Genomic DNA, 20,573 nt, shown 5'->3' with positions numbered 1-20,573 from the left:
TGCCAAATATCAAAATGAATCCACCACAGGTATACCTGTGTTCCCCATCCTGAACCCTCCTCCTCCTCCCTCCCCATACCATCCCTCTGGGTCGTCCCAGTGCACCAGCCTCAAGCATCCAGTATCCTGCATCAAACCTGGACTGGTGTTTTTGAACTGTAATGTCAAAGACTCTTAAAAGTCTTGAACTTCATGCAATTCAAATCAATCCTAAAGGAAATAAACCCTGAATGTTTTTTGGAAGAACTGATGCTGAAGCTGAAGCTCCAATATTTTCGTCACCCAGTGCAAGCCAATTTATTGGGAAAGACTAATGCAGGGAAAGATTGAAAGTAGGAGAAGAATGGGATGATAGAGTACAAGATGTTTGGATGGCAGAAACCAATACAATATTGTAAAGTAATTAGCCTCTAATTAAAATAAATAAATTTAAATTAAAAAAATAAAAAAAGAAACAACCCTAGGAATTTATTGGTATAAATAAGTAAATTCTAATCATTTACATAATCTGTTCTCAAAGAGATAGAGCATAACTCCCTGTTCCTTAAGTGTGGCTGTGCATTAGTACTTTCTTCTAGAGAGCGGAAGAGTTCTTTAGCATTCAGAAACCTGACAAACACTACTTCTCCCAAGTAATCAAAATTGATATCAACAGTGATGTCATGCTGATAATTTGCACCCTTGATATGATGTGATGAGCCCCAAAGCTCATAATATCAATGTAATCATAATTAAATCCCAATTGAGGGACCATCTACAAAATAATTAAATAGTATTTCAAAACTGTCAAAGTCATCAAAAACAAGGAAAGTCTAAGAAACCATCACCTCCAGTGTTCTTGCCTGGAAAATCCCACCTACACAGAAGTCTAGCAGGCTGTAGTCTTTAAGGTCAAGAAAGGGTCAGACACAACTTAAGACACTAAGCAAACAAACAAAAGAAAAAAAAAAAAACTGTCACAGCCAAGGGTTTCCTAAGGAAATATAATGACTAAATGAAATATGATACTCTACATGGGATCCTGGAACAGAAAAAAGGACAATAGGTAAAAAACAAAACAGCATATGTGAGTAAAGAATGAACTTTATTTAATAACAATATAACAATGCTGTTTCATTAATATATGGATCATATATATTAACTAGGAAAAACTAGCATATGCTATATGAAAAATGTCTGTGCTACCTTTGCAAATTTATGTAAATCTAAAGAATTTTAGGAAAAATGTTATTCTTTAATCCTTTATACATTTCTAAACTATCATTTTTTTACTTTGCTTTAATTCTAATGTAGCAATGATATATTTTTTTAATGAAGAAACATGGAGATAGATGACAGATGGATAGGCTATTTTAATTTACTTTATGTATTTTATAGGCAGTTCTTGCACTTACAAGGTAAAATGTATTATTTTTTTCAAAATAACTGACTTAATGGATGAAATATGGTTGTACAGCACAGTTGCTAGAATACAGCTCGTCTATTAAAAATGTAAACAACATAGATTCATATTCTTCTATAACAGTCACAATTTTCTTCCCCTTATATTTTACATATTTTCACTCCAGTACAGAGTAAATTTAAGTATATTCCCTTTTAGGAAATCAGAGTTTGAGTCTACTTGTATGTGTTTGGATTAGTCAGTAGCTTTAGCATTTATTTAATGTGAGGTAAAGGTAGCACTGGACATGGAACAACACATTGATTCCAAATAGGAAAAAGAGTACATCAAGGCTGTATATTGTCATTCTGCTTATTTAACTTATATGCAGAGGACATCATGAGAAACGCTGGGCTGGGAGAAACGCTGGGCTGGAAAAACACAAGCTGGAATCAAGATTGCCAGGAGAAATATCAGTAACCTCAGTTATGCCAATGACACCACCCTATGGCAGAAAGTGAAGAGGAACTCAAAAGCCTCTTGATGAAAGTGAAAGAGGAGAGTGAAAAAGTTGGCTTAAAGCTCAACATTCAGAAAACGAAGATCATGGCATCCGGTCCCATCACTTCATGGGAAATAGATGGGGAAACAATGGAAACAGTGTCAGGGTTTATTTTTTTGGGCTCCAAAATCACTGCAGATGGTGATTACAGCCATGAAATTAAAAGACTCTTACTCCTTGGAAGGAAAGTTATGACCAACCTAGACAGCATATTCAAAAGCAGAGACGTTACTTTGCCAACAAATGTCCATCTAGTCAAGGCTTTGGTTTTTCCAGTGGTCATGTATGGATGTGAGAGTTGAACTGCGAAGAAAGCTGAGTGCTGAAGAAATGATGCTTTTGAACTGTGGTGTTGGAGAAGACTCTTGAGAGTCCCTTGGACTGCAAGGAGATCCAGCCAGTCCATTCTAAAGGAGATCAGTCCTGGGATTTCTTTGGAAGGAATGATGCTAAAGCTGAAACTCCAGTACTTTGGCCACCTCATGCGAAGAACTGGCTCATTGGAAAAGACTCTGATACAGGCAGGGATTGGGGGCAGGAGGAGAAGGGGACGACAGAGGATGCGATGGCTGGATGGCATCACCGACTCGATGGACGTGAGTCTGAGTGAACTCCAGGTGTTGGTGATGGACAGGGAAGCCTGGCGTGCTGCAATTCATGGGGTCGCAAAGAGTCGGACATGACTGAGTCACTGAACTGAACTAAACTGAACTGAAAGGTAGCACACATTGGAGGTAACCTATTCAAAACTCAGTACCTTCTTACTCCACCAGCCAACTCAACAGAGAGTGATTCTATTGATACAATTTGTGTAGGGTTAAAATCAATGACTGAGGTTTTACCTCATTGGTAATTATTGGTTAATTATTGCTGATCATTTTATGGTCATGTCATAAAATTTTTTCTTAGGCAACATAAAGAAGGGCTTTGGCTGAGCGCCAAAGAATTGATGTTTTTGAACTGTGGTGTTGGAGAAGACTCTTGAGAGTCCCTTGGACTGCAAGGAGATCCAACCAGTCCATTCTGAAGGAGATCAGCCCTGGGATTTCTTTGGAAGGAATGATGCTAAAGCTGAAACTCCAGTACTTTGGCCACCTCGTGCGAAGAGTTGACTCATTGGAAAAGACTCTGATACTGGGAGGGATTGAGGGCAAGAGGAGAAGTTAACCCCTGATGTGGTAATATTTGGAGATGGGAACTTTGGGAGGTGACCAGATCATAGGGTGGAGCACTCATGAAGGAGATTAGTGCATTAGACCCCAGAGAGCTCCCTCATCCCTTCAGTCATGTGAAGTTACTGTGAGAAGGGGGCTATCAGTAGGAAATTGGACTTCCACTCAGGGTGTGTTAGTGGTACCGAATCCACCTGCCAATGCAGGAAAATCAAGAGACTTGTGCTTGATCCCTGGATCGGGAAGATCATCTGGAGGAGGGCATGGAAATCCACTCCAAGATTCTTGCTTGGAGAACCCTGTGAACAGAGGAGCCTGGTGGGCTAGAGGCCCTAGGGTTGTATAGAGTTGGACGTGACTGAAGCAACTTAGCATGCAGACATGGAATCTGAAGCTGCCATGATTTTGGACTTCCAGCATCCAGGTCTGTAAAAAATAATTTTCTGTTGTTTATAAGCCATCCATTCAATGGTATTTTGTTTTAGCAGCCTGAATGGACTAAGACACTTGGGATAATATTTTTAAGATTCATTCATGTTATAGCATGCATCAAAATATCATTCCTTTTTATAGCTGATATTCCATTATATGTAATTTACATACCACATTTTGTTTATAAATCTATCCATTGGTGGACTTTTGAATTGTTTTCCCCTTTGGCTCTTATGAATAATGCTACTGTTAACATTAGTGTACAGGTATCTAAGTCTCTGGTTTCAATTTTTGGGGGGCATATACCTAGGAATAGAATTGCTGGATTATGTGATAATTACATGTTTAACTTTTTGATGAATGGTTGGTTTTAAGTTTTTAAGTTTTCTTCTGCATTTTTCAGATTTTTTCTACTGAGCTTGTATTATTTTTAGCATTAAAAAAACATTTATTTTCAAAAAAAAAAAGAAGGGCTTTGGGGAACTTTTAGTAAAGATATCTTCACTGATTCAAAAGAACTCTACATGAAGGGATATTTTCTCTTCTGATGGGTGTTTTCTTGTCTGAATTCAAAGTTTAAAACTATGGCAACTATGAGATAAACAGCAAGGCTCTTGAGAAAATGGCAGTTTCCTGATGATGTGTTGAGCCTTAACAATTAATCAGCTCTCATCCTTTGGACTTGTCAAGGAAGATTATAAATGTTTCCTTATTATTTAAGAAAAAAAATTCTCATGTTTTTCTACTGCTATAGTTATCAGCTTCTTAATTATTTCATTTGCCTATCAGATATTTTAAGCTAATTTTCAGTGGCACCTAAAGTAAAATCATATAGGCTTTACCTCTCAGTAAGTGTTAAAGCCCTTTGTGAACAGTAATGCCTTAAAAGTTGACTTAGTGGATGTATAGAATTGCTTTTTTTCCCCCCATTAATGCCACTTGTATCTTTTTTAGGTTCACTTTTTTTTTTTTAAGATCACCTGGTTTATTGAGAAAAGTTCATAATAAAACTGCAACTGCTATTTTACAACTTACAAAATAATTTGATATATAAAATGAATTGGTTTTCATTATGTAAGTACAAATAGTAAAAAAATAATAATATTCCATGTGATATATCATATTTGCAAGTCAGAGAAATCCCACATTCCTGAATTATCTTGTTAAACGTTTTACATCAGATATTTTTAATCTGTTTACCAAGGGAAACCAGGTTTTTAACCATATTTAAATTTTTGCTTACAGTTGCAATCTATCAGAAGCTGTGTCTACATATCAAAGATTTGAGTAAATCTGGTTAGGTTTCTGTTTTTCCCAGATGGAATGGCTTGGGTCTATTAAGGACTGAGGAGAAGAAGAAGATACTGGTAAAAATTGTCAGTGACTAAATATTCTAAAACAAACGCAAAAAAATTTTTTTCAAGCCTTTGGCTATTCAAAGAAGCAAAATTGGCTCCTAAATGCATGTCATTTGTGAGAATTTCTAATGAATATCATGAATAATTGATTTGGGGCTAAGCTTTCCATTAACTTAATATGACATCTAGGAAAGTATTCTTTCATGGCCAAAACCTGTTGCAGTAGTATGGCCTCCTTAAGCAGTGAAATCTTAAGATGAAATTTTCTCTTTTAAAGTGGTTCATAGGGTGGGGGTGTGGTAGAAATCTACTAGTAATTCTGTGCTCTTTGGTGTCTATTTGCTCTAGACCAGAGTAGACTGGATGAAAAAATGGACTGGTCTAATTCATTATGACCTTTAAGTAGTATTAGGTTGTTCAGTAAAGCATTAGGTTCACTTTTAAGTCAAATACTTAGCAGATTTTTGCCTTTCTACCATCTAAATGTGCCAGCAAAATAGCCAGGTTATAGATACAAAGTAGATCAGGCATGAGATAACTCAATTTATGTGCATTCAAGCTCAACACTAACTATATTCCACTTATGCCTTCTGGCTTTTACAAATGTATCCTTTCATTGGATATATTCCAAGTTGAAAAAAATGGAATATTTTTGACTCTTTGAAACAAACAATGCTTACATCCTCCAAATTTACATCCAAAGTTATCACTAAGTAACTTTTAAAAATTAGTCTGCAGATAACCTGTAAAAATTTAGTTTCTCCCTTTCTTTCTTTTTTAACAAGAAAGATTGGTGAAATGTCCTGCAAATATTTTACCTAAATTATTATAAAGTACAATGTTAGAGCCAACATTTAAATTTGGATTGAATATTTTTTTATTATATACCCTATAACTTATTTCACTGTATAATACCTATGAAACACTTTGATTTGGGAAGGTAAACATACTAACATGGACATACACACACACACACACACATACACCATTTTATATGTTAGGCTTACACTTATAAGATTTTTTTATACAGTACTTTGGTCAAGCATTATAAATTGACAATAGTGTATATGAAGTTTCCATGATCATAATAATATGATCTATATATTGTAAGCTAAAGAAAAAAAGAACATATAACCACAATTTCTCTAAATTATAATATCCTATCTTTGTGATTTTGTTAGTAAAGTTTGAATTAAAACCATCAGAAAGTATTTACAGTTAGTAGTCAACTCAAATTATCTTAGTTAACATTTGAATATTCTTTTTTAAAGTTTTATTAATGAATAATTAACATTCAATGAGCAACACATACATAAGGTGTATAATGTGATACTTTGACATGTGTATACATGTAGAAAGGCTTCCTTAGTAGCCCAGATGGTAAAGTATTTGCCTGCAATGCAGGAGACACAGATTCGATCCCTGGGTGGGGAAGATCCCCTGGACAAGGAAATAGCAACCCACTCCAGTATTCTTGCCTGGAAAACTTCATGGATAGAGCAGCCTGGTGGGCTATAGTCCATGGGATCACCAAGAGTCAGACATGACTGAGCGGGTAACACACAAACATGTAAAACCATTACCACAATCAGGATAAGGAATATATCTGTCACCTCTTTTCATGATCCATTTTGTTGCATCTACTCATCCCTCCCCATGCTCAGGTACTAATAATCTGATTTGTGTCACTCATAACTGATATGTTTAGATGTTTAAGAATTTTAATTAAACTGGATCACAAAGTTTTTTTTGGCTGATTTTATACATTCAGCATAATATTTCACTCAGCATAATTAACCAAGATATTGCACATACAATAGTTCTAAATTATTACTGAACAGTAGTACAGTAAATGAATAGATTACAATTTGTTTTCCCATTCACTTGTTGTTGAACATCTAGGTTGTTTTCAGGGTTTGGTCATTACAAGATAGATCTACTATAAGCATTCGTGCAAAATGATTTATATAAACATATTATTTTATTTCTCCTGGGTAAATAGTTAAGAGTGGGATGACTAAGTCATTTAAAAAGCAAAATTGTATAAAACTATTTTCCAAAATGGTTATACCATTTCATATTCCCATCAGCAGTCCTAATGCATGTGTAGTGGTATTTCACTGTGCTTTTCACCTTACATCCTCTTAAATACTAATTATGTTGAGCATTTTAGAGTCATGTATCTTCTTTTGTGGACTGTCTGCTTAGATCACTTACCCATTTTTTATAAGCATTTTTGTATAAGCTTTATATAATAAGATTTTTATTATTATTGAGTTTGAGAGTCCTTTATGTATTCTAGACACAAGTACTTTATCAGATATATGATTTTGCAAACATTTTTTTCCTAGTTCATGGTTCATCTTTTGTTCCTTGACTACTGTCACTGTAGTGATTTTTAACATTTTTTTCCTGTAGATTATGCCTTTTGACATTTTATATTAGAAATAATTAACTTAAAGTTATAGAGATTTCTTAGAGAAGATTTATAACTTTAAGTTTTAAATATAGGATGATGGTCCATTTTGAGTAAATTTTGTGTATTGTGTAGACTAAAATATAAGTTTTAGTACCTGGATATCTGCTTATACTGATTATTCAAAGACTGTGCTTTTTCAATTGAATGGTTTTTGTTCCTTTGCAAAACTTTATATATTATTGGTTGTATTTTTAGAATCCATTTTTTTCTATTGATCTATTTGTCTATATTTAGACCAATAGCCATAAATCTTAATTACTACAGCTGTATAAAATGTCTTAAGATCTATAGTGTCATTTCTACATTTGTTCTTTTTCAAAAAACATTCTTGGTTGTATTTATATATGAACTTTAGAATCAGTTTTGCAATTTCTACAAAATGTCTGCTTGGGTTTTGAATATAATCATAATAAACCTATAGATTAATTTGGGGTCAGTTGCAATCCTGATAGTATTGTATCTTCCAGCCTGTGGACACAGTATATCTCAAACTTCACCCATCACCTCAACTATTCTAATTAGAAAGCTGTATTGGGATATCCTCAAGACTAACACTCCAGGTTTGATGATTCATGAGAGGATGACTCACAGGACTCAGCATACAAACCAATGGTTCTGATTTGTTTATATCAAAAAGACTCAGAGCATAAAGAGGATAGGGAAATAGTGTACAGTGTATAGTCTTAGGGCAATAGTCTTGGGGCAATCAGGAGCAAACTTCCAAGGTCGGCATTTCAAATGGAATAGTACAGGGTACACTTAATTTCCTCTGCAATGAATTGTGACAAAGTCTGTGAGTTGTTATCAGCAAGGGAGAGTTTTTACTGAGGCAGCTTTTGCTTAGTATATGCCAAAATTCAAGACTCCCAGAAAGAAAACAGTTGTTAAGCATAAGCCATAATGTTTACACGAACAGTTTAGGCACAGTGAGCCATATATACTACTGAATAGTGGGAACCCTCTTGAAATCTAAGTTTTCAGATACCAATCAAGGGCAAATCTTGCGAGCATGCCTTTTCAAGGAGAGCAGTTCAGACTTGCTGTGTTAATTTGTTAATTCTTTCTGCACATATGCTACTGAGACCAATAATCAATTAAAATTAAAGTCACTCTTCTAATGTTCTGAAGTCACAGTAAAAATAGAATCTATAAAGATCATATCATCTGAATATATCCTTTTTAAACTGATTTTCACATGATTAGTGTTAAAAAAACAAGCATCTTTTTGATAATCATTGAAAAATTTTAGATACAGTTCCTCCAAAGATATAAAATCATGACAAAATTTTAAACACATACATATTTATGTATATATAATTGTTGTGCTTATAATCAATAGTAAATAATAACAGATCTTATTGTACACATTTTATCTTCCCTATATCTTATATTTTTATTGATATAAGTGTGCTGCTGCTGCTACTGCTAAGTTGCATCAGTCGTGTCCGACTCTGTGCGACCCCATAGACAGCAGCCCACCAGGCTCCCCTGTCCCTAGGATTCTCCAGGCAAGAACACTGGGAGTGGGTTGCCATTTCCTTCTCCAATGCGCGAAAGTGAAAAGTGAAAGTGAAGTCGCTCAGTTGTATCTGACTCTTTGCGACCCCATGGACTGCAGCCCACCAGGCCCCTCCATCCATGGGATATTCCAGGCAAGAGTACTGCCATTGTCTTCTCCGGGTATAAGTGTATGGGTAAATATTTCATAAAACATAAAATCTACATAAAGTATAGGTTTCTATAATTTTAGAATATTTTATTTTGATGTTTACTAATATTCCATAGTATATTTGGATAAGGAGGCCTGGCATGCTACCATTCATGGGGTCACAAAGAATCAGACATGACTAAGCGACTGAACTGAATTGAATATTCCATAAGCTTTAATAAATATATGTATAATTACACTAATATAATTAGTCTTAAAGTCATTTAGACTGGTTGTTTGACATTATTATTGAATGACAATGTTACTGATAATGTGAAATATAAACACCTCAATATTGCTATTGACAAATGTGTCCTCTGTCAAGTTGATCATGATATTCGATGTTCTAGTAGTTGATAATATCTGAAGAGGGTCCTTGTGCATTTATTAAATGTTGAAAATTTGTTTATAACTTTTATTATTGATAATGTCCCTCTTTTATACCAAGCTAAAATTTAGGTAACTAATTTAATTAGCAACTAATATGCAATAAAATTATTTTAATTTCCTTTGAATTTATATCCAAAGGTAAATAGAATTTACCTTTCTCTTTTCTTCATCAAATCCCTTGCTATACTGGGAAGCAGGTTTTAGATTTCTTTGCTTTCATCCTTTCAATGAAACTCAAAAATGAAACATAATTCTCTTCATCTATTAAACATGTTAAGTTATGAGTGAAATGTCATGTTTTAAACTGAAATTATCCCTCAACAACATATGACTTATTAATTATAAAGGGAAATATTTCTGTAGAAATTTAAGTTTCTTTAAAATAAAGGTATCTGGCAGACACTATTTTAAACAAGATACCAAATTTAACGCCAGCAAGAGTGGGATATACTGCCATTATCACTCACTCTGTATGCATGGAATGAAAAACAGCACTTGTACTGTCTCCCTACCAAAAGGTATTGGCTAAATCTAATCATGGGGGGAAAATATGACTAATTCACATCAAGGAATTCTGCAAAACATCTGGTCTGAACTCCCCTAATACAAATGTCATGAATGACAAAATGGCTGGCAAACTGTTCCAGATTAAAGAAGACCAAAGAGATGTAGAAAGTAAATAATGTATGAGACTTCATTGTGTGTGTGTGTGTGTGTGTGTGTGTATGTATGTGTGTGTGCACGAGAATGCACGCACATGCGCTTAGCCATGTCTGACTTTGCAACCCCCTGGAATGTAGCCCATAGGTTCCTCTGTCCATGGGATTTTCCAGGCAAGAATATAGGAGCTGGTTGACATTTTCTACTCCAGGCAATCTTCCCAACCCAGGAATTGATCCTGCATCTCCTGCTTTCCTGCATTAGCAGGATGATTCTTTATCACTGCACCAACTGGGAAGCCCTTGATTAGATGCTGAATTTAAAAATAAAATCAGTAAAGCATCTTATTTGAACATTTGGGGAAATTTACATTAGGGCAAATACTATTGTTCTTGAGTGTAAAAAATTAAATTTGTGAGTGGCTATCTAAAAGAATGCTGTTGTTTTTAAAGAGAGACACACTGAAGTATTCAGAAGTGAAATACATGTTGATTAGAAGTATTATTAAAATATTTCATCAACTATAGCATAAACACACAAACATATACATAAATATAGCAAAATGTTAACACTTTGTGATTGTGTTTTTCCTAGTGAAGTTAAGGAAAAGGTACTTAAGTGCTTATTGTACTATTATTGTAAAGTATTGAAATTTTTAAAAATTCAGAATAAATTTCTGATGTGGGCAAAAAATAAAGGCATTCTGTTTATGAAGAGGTTTCTTAATAAGTAGCCTGTCCTTAAAAGTTGAATTTTTTACAGTAAACAACTTCTCTTAGAATGTAATAAAAATGAATATTAATGATGAAATAAAGATACATCTAAGAAAAAAAAATGACAGTATCATCACAAAGTTAAAAAATGTATTCCAGCTGGCAAGCATATCTTTCTAAATTTTAATTAGAGTCTAATTACTTTACAATATTGTATTGGTTTTGCCATACATTAACATGAATCCGCCACGGGTATACACGTGTTCCCAATCCTGAAACCTCCTCCCACATCCCTCCCCATACCATCCCTCTAATTAGCCTCCAATTAAAATAAATAAATTTAAATTAAAAAAATTAATTAGATAACAACAACATAATAAATATTAATCAATTATTTTCCCTATGGTTTTACACTTGAGGTTCAATTTAGACACTTGAGACAGCTTTCAACTCAAGTATAAGTTTTAATTTATTTTTGGAGTATTATTAGTTTATATATTGCATATTGTTGTTTGAAGCTAATAGTTCTGGGTGTGGATTCAGAGCTCAGGCTTCTTGCTTCCCATGTAGCTTCCATCCACCAGGGTTTTCATGTAGGCCTTAGTTAGCTTGTGGGCTTCCCAGGTGGCACAGAGATAAGGAATCTACCTGCCGAGGCAGGAGATACAAGACATGTGGGTGTGATTCCTAGGTTGGGAAGATCCCTTGAAGAAGGAAATGGCACCCCACTTTAGCATTCTAGTCTGGAAAATTCCATGGACAGAGGAGCCTGGCTGCCTTCAGTTCATGGAGTCACAAAGAGTTGGACACAACTGAGTGACTGAGCACAAAGCACACTTAGCTGGTAGAAAAGAAAGAGTAGGGGTGAGGCACAGTCACATCATAAATGTTGGTGTGGTAGCAACACACATACACTGACATGTGTCATGATGTTAGTATGTGATTTGACCCCATGTTCATGAAAAATGAGTGCAGATATTTCTAGTGAAGGGTAGTCATGTGTATCACAAAAGCTAAGGTGATATAAATCATTTCTGAGACTGCATGACCCAGAAAACTTCTCCCAATAGCAATGGAAAATCTGAATGGAACTAAACCACTAAATATGTGCTGAATTGTTACATGAAAGAAAACCTACATAGTTGAGCCTGGCGATCTCTTCAAGAAAATCAGAGATACCAAAGGAACATTTCATGCAAGGATGGGCTTGATAAAGGACAGAAATGGTATGGACCTAACAGAAGCAGGAGATATTAAGAAGAGGTGGCAAGAATACACAGAAGAACTGTACAAAAAAGATCTTCATGATGCAGATAATCATGATGGTGTGATCACTGACCTAGAGCCAGACATCCTGGAATGTGAAGTCAAGTGGGCCTTAGAAAGCATGACTATGAACAAAGCTAGTGGAGGTGATAGAGTTCCAGCTGAGCTATTTCAAATCCTGAAAGATGATGCTATGAAAGTGCTGCACTCAATATGCCAGCAAATTTGGAAAACTCAGCAGTGGCCACAGGACTGGAAAAAGTCAGTTTTCATTCCAATTCCAAAGAAAGGCAATGCCAAAGAATGCTCAAATTACCGCACAATTGCACCCATCTCACACGCTAGTAAAGTAATGCTCAAGATTCTCCAAGCCAGGCTTCAGCAATATGTGAACTGTGAACTTCCTGATGTTCAAGCTGGTTTTAGAAAAGGCAGAGGAACCAGAGATCAAATTGCCAACATCCGCTGGATCATGGAAAAAGCAAGAGAGTTCCAGAAAAGCATCTATTTCTGCTTTATTGACTATGCCAAACCCTTTGACTGTGTAGATCAAATAAACTGTGGAAAATTCTGAAAGAGATGGAAATACCAGACCACCTGATCTGCCTCTTGAGAAATTTGTATGCAGGTCAGGAAGCAACAGTTAGAACTGGACATGGAACAACAGACTGGTTCCAAATAGGAAAAGGAGTATGTCAAGGCTGTATATTGTCACCCTGCTTATTTAACTTATATGCACAGTATATCATGAGAAATGCTGGACTGGAAGAAACACAATCTGGAATCAAGATTGCTGGGAGAAATATCAATAACCTCAGATATGCAGATGACACCACCCTTAAGGCAGAAAGTGAAGAGGAACTAAAAAGCCTCTTGATGAAGGTGAAAGTGGAGAGTGAAAAAGTTGGCTTAAAGCTCAACATTCAGAAAACGAAGATCATGGCATCCGGTCCCATCACTTCATGGGAAATAGATGGGGAAAGAGTGGAAACAGTGTCAGACTTTATTTTTCTGGGCTCCAAAATCACTGCAGATGGTGACTGCAGCCATGAAATTAAAAGACGCTTGCTCCTTGGAAGGAAAGTTATGACCAACCTAGATAGCATATTCAAAAGCAGAGACATTACTTTGCCAACAAAGGTTCATCTACCTGTGGTCATGTATGGATGTGAGAGTTGGACTATAAAGAAAGCTGAGTGCTGAAGAATTGATGCTTTTGAACTGTGGTGTTGGAGAAGACTCTTGAGAGTCCCTTGGACTGCAGGGAGATCCAACCACTCCATTCTGAAGGAGATCAGCCCTGGGTGTTCTTTGGAAGGAATGATGCTAAAGCAAAACTCCAGTACTTTGGCCATCTCATGTGAAGAGTTGACTCATTGGAAAAGACTCTGATGCTGGGAGGGATTGGGGGCAAGAGGAGAAGGGGACGACAGAGGATGAGATGGCTGGATGGCATCACTGCCTCAAGGGACATGAGTCCGAGTGAACTCTGGGAGTTGATGATGAACAGGGAGGCCTGGCGTGCTGCGATTCATGGGGTCGTAAAGAGTAGGACAGGACTGAGTGACTGATCTGATCTGATCTGATCTGATTTACACAGATGAGATTTATAAACAGTCCAGAATTAGCTCCATTATTTAACAAGTTATATCAGTTGTTAGAAAAAAAAAAAAAAAAAACATTGAAGAGCTCAGATTTGAGGTTAACTGACCAGAAAGAAAGGAAAATTCCTTCCCTGGTGGCTCAGATGGCAAAGAATCTGCCTACAATGCAGAAGACCCAGGTTTGTTCCCTGGGTTGGGAAGATCCCCTGGAGAAGGGAATGGCTACCCACTTCAGTATTCTTGCCTGGAGAATCCCATGGATAGAGGAGCCTGGCAGGCTACAGTTTATGTGGTCACAAAGAGTTGGACATGACTGAGTGACTAACACACAACACTGACCATAAAGAAATAAATATTATAGGAAATTCTAGACACAGTGAGTTAAATACAATATTAGCAACATACAATATGTGTGGTTATAAATATATATATATACAGATGTTAATTAAAGGCACATAAATATTCCATATTCATATAAACAGTGTATATATTGTCAGAAACTTAGTGCACCTTTGCTCTCCTAAGCTTATAAAAGTGTGTGTGTGCATGCATGCTAAGTTGCCTCAGTTGTGTCCAACAGTTTGTCACTCTGTGGATTATAACTCACCAGGCCTCTCTGTCCATGGGATTCTCCAGGCAAGAATGTTAGAGTGGGTTGCCATTTCCTCCTCCAAGGTATCTTCCTGACTCCGGGATTGAACCCTCCTCTCTTGTGTCTCCTGCATTGGCAGGGTGGTTCTTTACCACTAGAGCCACCTGGAAAGACATGTGTTGTAAAATATTTTTCTATCTTTTCTTTTTTTTAATTACTGAATTCACAACCGAAGAAACAACCATAATTCCTGTTTAATAAGATACATGTATTTCTGAGGAAGCTGTGTTCATGTTTGGATGATTTTGAATATCATACAAATTAAGAAATGCAAGATGCTGAAAGCAATTACTGACCTTTCATGAGTTATATTTATTTGGATTATCAATTTAGGTTCAATAATTTCTAGAAGGTTGGCCTAATGTTTTGAATAATAGACTGGTACATATTATTTCATGCTTTAAACAGTTTCATAATTCTTTTAACGTTTAGGTTGCTTGGAATTAAAGGAAGAAACCATTGAAAACCTTCTTGCAGCAGCTTGCCTTCTTCAGCTTCCTCAAGTAGTGGAAGTGTGCTGCCATTTCCTCATGAAGCTCTTGCATCCATCAAACTGTTTAGGAATCCGAGCATTTGCAGATGCTCAAGGATGCATTGAATTAATGAAGGTGGCCCATAGCTACACGATGGTAAGGAAATGCAATTTTTTAATAATAGCAGCATAGCTGTATTGTCACAGGTTAAAATAATTACAGCTATTGCATTCAAAATTAAGACTCAAAATTAGTTTTGAATCACTGGTACATTTTTATCACTAGACACAATGTACTGTATAGTATTTAAGAACCTCAAAGTAGAAAAAGACATCACACAATGGTCTTTATTATGGCTCCATTTACATTTTATAGACGATATAGATATAGATATTGACTGCTTGGGATTTTAAATGGTTCTTAAAATAATTTTTGTCTTAATTTCTCCCAGGATATCTATCTTTTACATCTCCTTCCACAGCTGCCTTTCCCCTTCTTTTCTTTCTAGTTAAGAGCTAGCAGTTTATGTCACAAATTTTTTTCTTTTGCATTTTTCAAACAACCTCTCTACCACGGACCCAGGTTTGTGCATGCTATGTTGCTTCAGTCACATCCAAGTCTTTGCAATGCCATCAGGCTTCTCTATCCATGGGGATTCTCCAGGTAATACTGGAGTGTGTTGCCATACCCTCCTCCAGGAGATCTTCCTGACGTAGGAACTGAACCTGTGTCTCTTTAGTCTCCTGCACTGGCAGGCAGGTTCTTTACCACTAGCACCACCTCAAAAGCCCATGGACTGAGGTATATTAACCAAAATTCAGTGTTGAAATCCTACCCCAAAGGTGATGGTGTTTGGAGATGGAGGCTTTGGAGGTGAGGTCATCATAGCAGGCCCCTCAGGATGCCCTTATGAGAAGAGACACTGTAGAATTTGCTTCCTCTTTCTCTCTTTCATGTGAGGACACGGTGAGAAGTTAGCCATCTGACAGCTCAGAAGAGAGTCCTTAGAGAACCCAGTAATACTATATTTTAATAATAGACTTTTCATCCTTCAAAATAATAAGAAATAAATTCCTGTTACCTAAGCCACCTACTCTGCAGTATTTTGTTATGGAATCCTGAGCTATCTAGCACACTTTTTATCATAGCATGATATGTTAGGTTTGCATTTGTCTGTATGATTTATGGAGAAAAAAAAGATAGTGATAGTACATTTTAAAGTATTTATTGGGATAGTGAATATTGGATTTCAGAATTCCTGGGAATTTTATACTAAAAGGGAAAATATTTAGGTACATAAATCAGATGATGTTTGTGGGTTTTTTTTTTTTTTTGTAAATTTGTCTTTCTGTACCATTTTTCATAAAAGGTGTAAATTGATTATCAGTCAGTAAATAGTCCTTTAATACAAGCCAATTTTATATTTTTCTCTTTGATTTCTTACTGTATGTATAGACATATATGTAGATATTTTAACAGAAGGATTAAAAACCATTTAAAGTGAACACTTTAAATGGGTGGACTTTGTAGTGTGTTCTTTAAATGTTATCTTCATTCTAGAATTGAATAATCAGTTAGAATATTTTCATACTGATCATTTTATATCCTAGAAGCAATCATTGCAAAACCAATACAATATTGTAAAGTAAAAAAAATAAAAAATAAAAATGCTTAATAGAGTGCCTAGAATATAGCAAGCACTATATAAAATGTTAACCATTCTTGCTATTTTTATTATTAATATTATTAATGAATTGATGTTTATTACTGGAACAACCAACTCTAAAGCATATAGCTTTCTCTTTGCAACTCAAAGGAATAATTTATATGAAATAAATCTCATTAAGCTTTATAGTTGCTATTTATTTAGAAACTCTTTTTTTGAGATTTAGCACCTTTTCAAATTACTAATGACAATCAGCCATTTAAGTCTCCTTATTGTTATTCTTAGACAGAATCTCAATATCATTTTAATTTTCTTCTTTAATCCTTTAAGCAGATTAGTAAATTAAATAAAATGTAGAAATAAAGGAAGGAGATGCCTGCTTTGTACTTCTATTGTCAAATTCTTTTTCTGAAATCTTTCATGACAGGGCACAGTATTACTATTCAAATTATATGAACCATATAAAATTAATGTAAATAAATACTTCATCAACCAAAATATCAAAACCCAACTGCTGTCATTTAATTATGCACATTTCATTACACTTCAGAGTTCCTGGCTTAGCTAAGCCAAAGAACAATATGCCTGCATATCCAGTGGGATAATGGTCCCTTCTGGTCTGGTTTGAAATTATTAATTTAATAATCAAAACGTTTTCCTTGCAGCTGCTTGAACTGATCTGAAATTTATCACACAATAGTATCAATATAGTTTTTAAACACATTAAAAATATTCTTTATAGTAAACTATACATGTAAAACAGAAATATAGGAATGTCCTTGCTAAGACACTCAACATTCTAAACAGCTCTATCTTAACTTATTTTTGAGACTATGGATTGATCGTGTGTTGTGTTATGCTTGTCAAAATTAAAATGATTTCAAATTCTGTTGGAAGCATGAAGCTCCAGTGTTCTCCAGATGCTCATGGGTTACTCTTTTACTGGAAAACATTTTCTGACCAGTTGTCTTCCTAGAGTATTATTTTGTCTCAGTTCTAATGCTTTAAAATGAGTGTATCTGATATTATAATTTTTTACCATATATTAGCCTCTGATTCATGTTTAATCTTGCATATCTCCTCATTTAATCTATTTAATTTGTGCTTCAAGAACAAACTTATTTAGCTTTTTCTTATTCTTCTCCTTAACTCATTCAGTAGCAAAACATCTCAGGGTTTCTACTGAGTAAAGTCTGGTACTGAATTAATATATTTATTGGCTCTAAATATGCCTTCTTTGCTTATTTTACACATGGCATTCTTGTTTTAATTTTCAATTTTCTTGCCAAAATATTTTAGATATGAACTTGATCTTCCAACATTCAGATCTTAACTTGCTGTCTGTATGCCTTTGCTTTTTATATGTTTTGCTGTTCCCTTTGGAAATTTCACTTATTTGAATTCAGCTATTGATTTTGTGTGATTCCAAAATCTATTCAGGGAAAGTGACCCTGCTTGGCAGTGGTTCATGTGTGAAATATTGAAAAATTTTGAATGCGAGCTCAATATTAGACAGAAGTGTGAAATAAATTCTGAAACATTAATTAACATTTTGGGTGCATGAATATACAGATACCAACAAGAAAATTGAAGGAAATAGTTCCTCTTACTCTATTGGAGTTCCAAATGAAACCTGTTGTTAATTCTGGACATCTAATTTTAAAAACATTAGAGAACAACAAACAGAAGATGAGAATTATAAGAATAGCAAATATTTTATAATCATGAAATATGAAGAAAAGTTGAAAAGATTTGGTTCTTATAGCTGAATAATATCAGGGCATGGAAATAGATATCTTTGTGTATTTGACAGAATGAGTTTTTGTTTGAAACAGCACCATTTGTGTTTTCTAATCCTGTTGTTAATTTTAGTAGTATAACCTTCTTTTCAATTTAAATATCATAGGAAAGAATAATATTGGAGTTGAAGTGTTTTGTGTGATGATAGATGAAGGATCTGGAGTCTCCTTCAGTCTTCTGAGTTTTCTTTCTCTGCTGCTTGTCTATTTCTACTAATCATCAACATCACTTCCTACTAAGGTCAGCTCTGCCTTTAGAGGAGACTCCTGGATCTTTATTTTTAAGAAATCCTCTCTCCATATGGTTCTGGTTTAGACTTTGACAATTAAAAGCATTCATGCAAGGTATAGAAAGTGGAAATGAAGGAGAATCCATTATTTCTGCACAGGTAGATGCAGGCAAATACGTCGATGAATGGAAACTTGAAGTAACTTCTAACTGAGCACTTGAAAGCAATTAACTTCACTGCTGTAGACTGAGATGGTTAATTGGAGATTTCTGGAGGTTCTTGAGTTCAGTGCCTTTGTGGAGTACTGGTCAGAACAGTTCATATTGAACAGAGGTAGAGATCATTAGCAGAAAGTTCCCTGACCTTCATTTCCACAGCTATTTAGGTCCCCAATTCCCTATCCAAGACCTATTTTACATAGAAAACATGGTTTGTTTTTCTAATCCAACAGTGTCTTAAACACATACCCCAAAATAGCAAATTTAAGCTCCACATTTTGATAGAAGTAATTCTCCCCACCTAACTTCTCAACAACTGCCTAGGCATTTTTCCTAAAAAATAAATTGAATTAATTTCACTACTTCTCAATATGTCCATGAATTCCTTTCACTTGTTCTTTATTCATGATAGCTCTTTTATCTGGAATCCCTGGTATATAATTCTAAATAACCACCCTCACTTCTCAGTTTAAGTTTACCCATGCCTAAGAAATATTTTAAAATTTTTCATGGCATTCTCTGTCTTATTTAAATCCTTAGTATTCCTTTTGTTAACACTAAATGGTGTCACTATACATTTTCTTGTGCAGTTAATTATCCCTTGTGTCTTTATGACTGACTTCACAACTACATTGCAACTTCTTTGTGGTAGAGAACAGGTCTTCCCACTGAGATTTGTTTTTCCCAACAAATCTCCATTGAGATTTGTATGTACCTGCATGTGTAATGATTGAGAGCATGTGTAATATATTGACTAATTCCTATAGTTCCCATGGATATTTAGAATTACTGTTCTCAGAACTCCCAAATTCAGTTATTCAGCAAGACTATCCATGTTTTCCTCTAACTTCTAATGATATTTCCTATTGTTATTTTCTTGTTCACACAATTCTAGCCACACTGTTCCTCTTGCTATTTTTTGACTACAGCAAACATACTATCATCAGATGAACTTTGCGTTGTTCTTTCTTACTTCTGCTGGAAATGCTCTTCTACCAAATATTTATATCCTTTCTCTGCTTTATTCAGCTTTCTGCTCAAATGTCACTTAGACAAAAATCTCTTCTCTGAATATCCTATTAAAAGTGACATTACTTTCAAAACTCTCTCTTTCCTTAAACTGTTTTCTGTCATTTAGAGTACTTTTATTCTAGTTTCATATCATTAATTTTTTGTTAAGGGTTGTTGTTGTTCACTTCCGCCATAATGTGGTATCTCCTAGATAGCATCTGTTTAACTTCCTATAGCTTGGAAACCTAGATAGATGTCTGTTCATAGCATTCATTGTTGAAAGGGGAAGTTACTGTTGACTACTTCATACCAGGAGCTGTAGAAAGATACAATGGTGACCAAAATAGACATATGTTGCCCTTGTTATTCAGTTGGTAGGTTGTATCCAACTCTTTGCAACCCCATGGACTGTAATGCTCCAGGCTCCCCTGTCCTTCACTATCTTCTGGGGTTTGCTCAAATTCATATCCACTGAGTCAGTGATGCTAACTATCTCATCCTTTGCTACCCCTTCTCCTTTTGCCTTCAATATTTCCCAACATCAGGGTCTTTTCCAATGAAATTGTAGGATGATATAAGAGACCAAAACAGGAAAAGCTTTGGCAGTGCAAAATTTTTCAGGGTTAAGGAGACTTTGTTAAAGATTTCTGATGTTATATTAAAATAAGGGTATAACATTGAACATTTCTGAGCAAGTAAGAGCCAAGATTTAATTTTAAGACTAATCTTCAGATTGGCCTGAGGAGAAGGCAAGAAGAAAGACCAAGACTAAGGTTAATACTTCATAAGAGTATATTAT

General features: G+C 35.1%; 1 protein-coding gene across 1 annotated transcript in view; it reads left to right on the top strand.

Annotated features, from left to right (window-relative positions):
• KLHL1 (kelch like family member 1) overlaps nt 1-20,573 on the top strand; it is a 540,073-nt gene that overhangs the window by 242,540 nt on the left and 276,960 nt on the right. Inside the window, exon 4 of the mRNA XM_061435054.1 lies at nt 14,810-15,006. Within this exon, the coding sequence (XP_061291038.1) occupies nt 14,810-15,006 (197 nt within the window). The remainder of the gene's footprint in view (nt 1-14,809; nt 15,007-20,573) is intronic.

Source organism: Bos javanicus, chromosome 12 (assembly GCF_032452875.1).
Source record: "Bos javanicus breed banteng chromosome 12, ARS-OSU_banteng_1.0, whole genome shotgun sequence".
NCBI lineage: Eukaryota > Metazoa > Chordata > Mammalia > Artiodactyla > Bovidae > Bos > Bos javanicus.
This window is presented reverse-complemented; position numbering and strand designations above follow the sequence as displayed.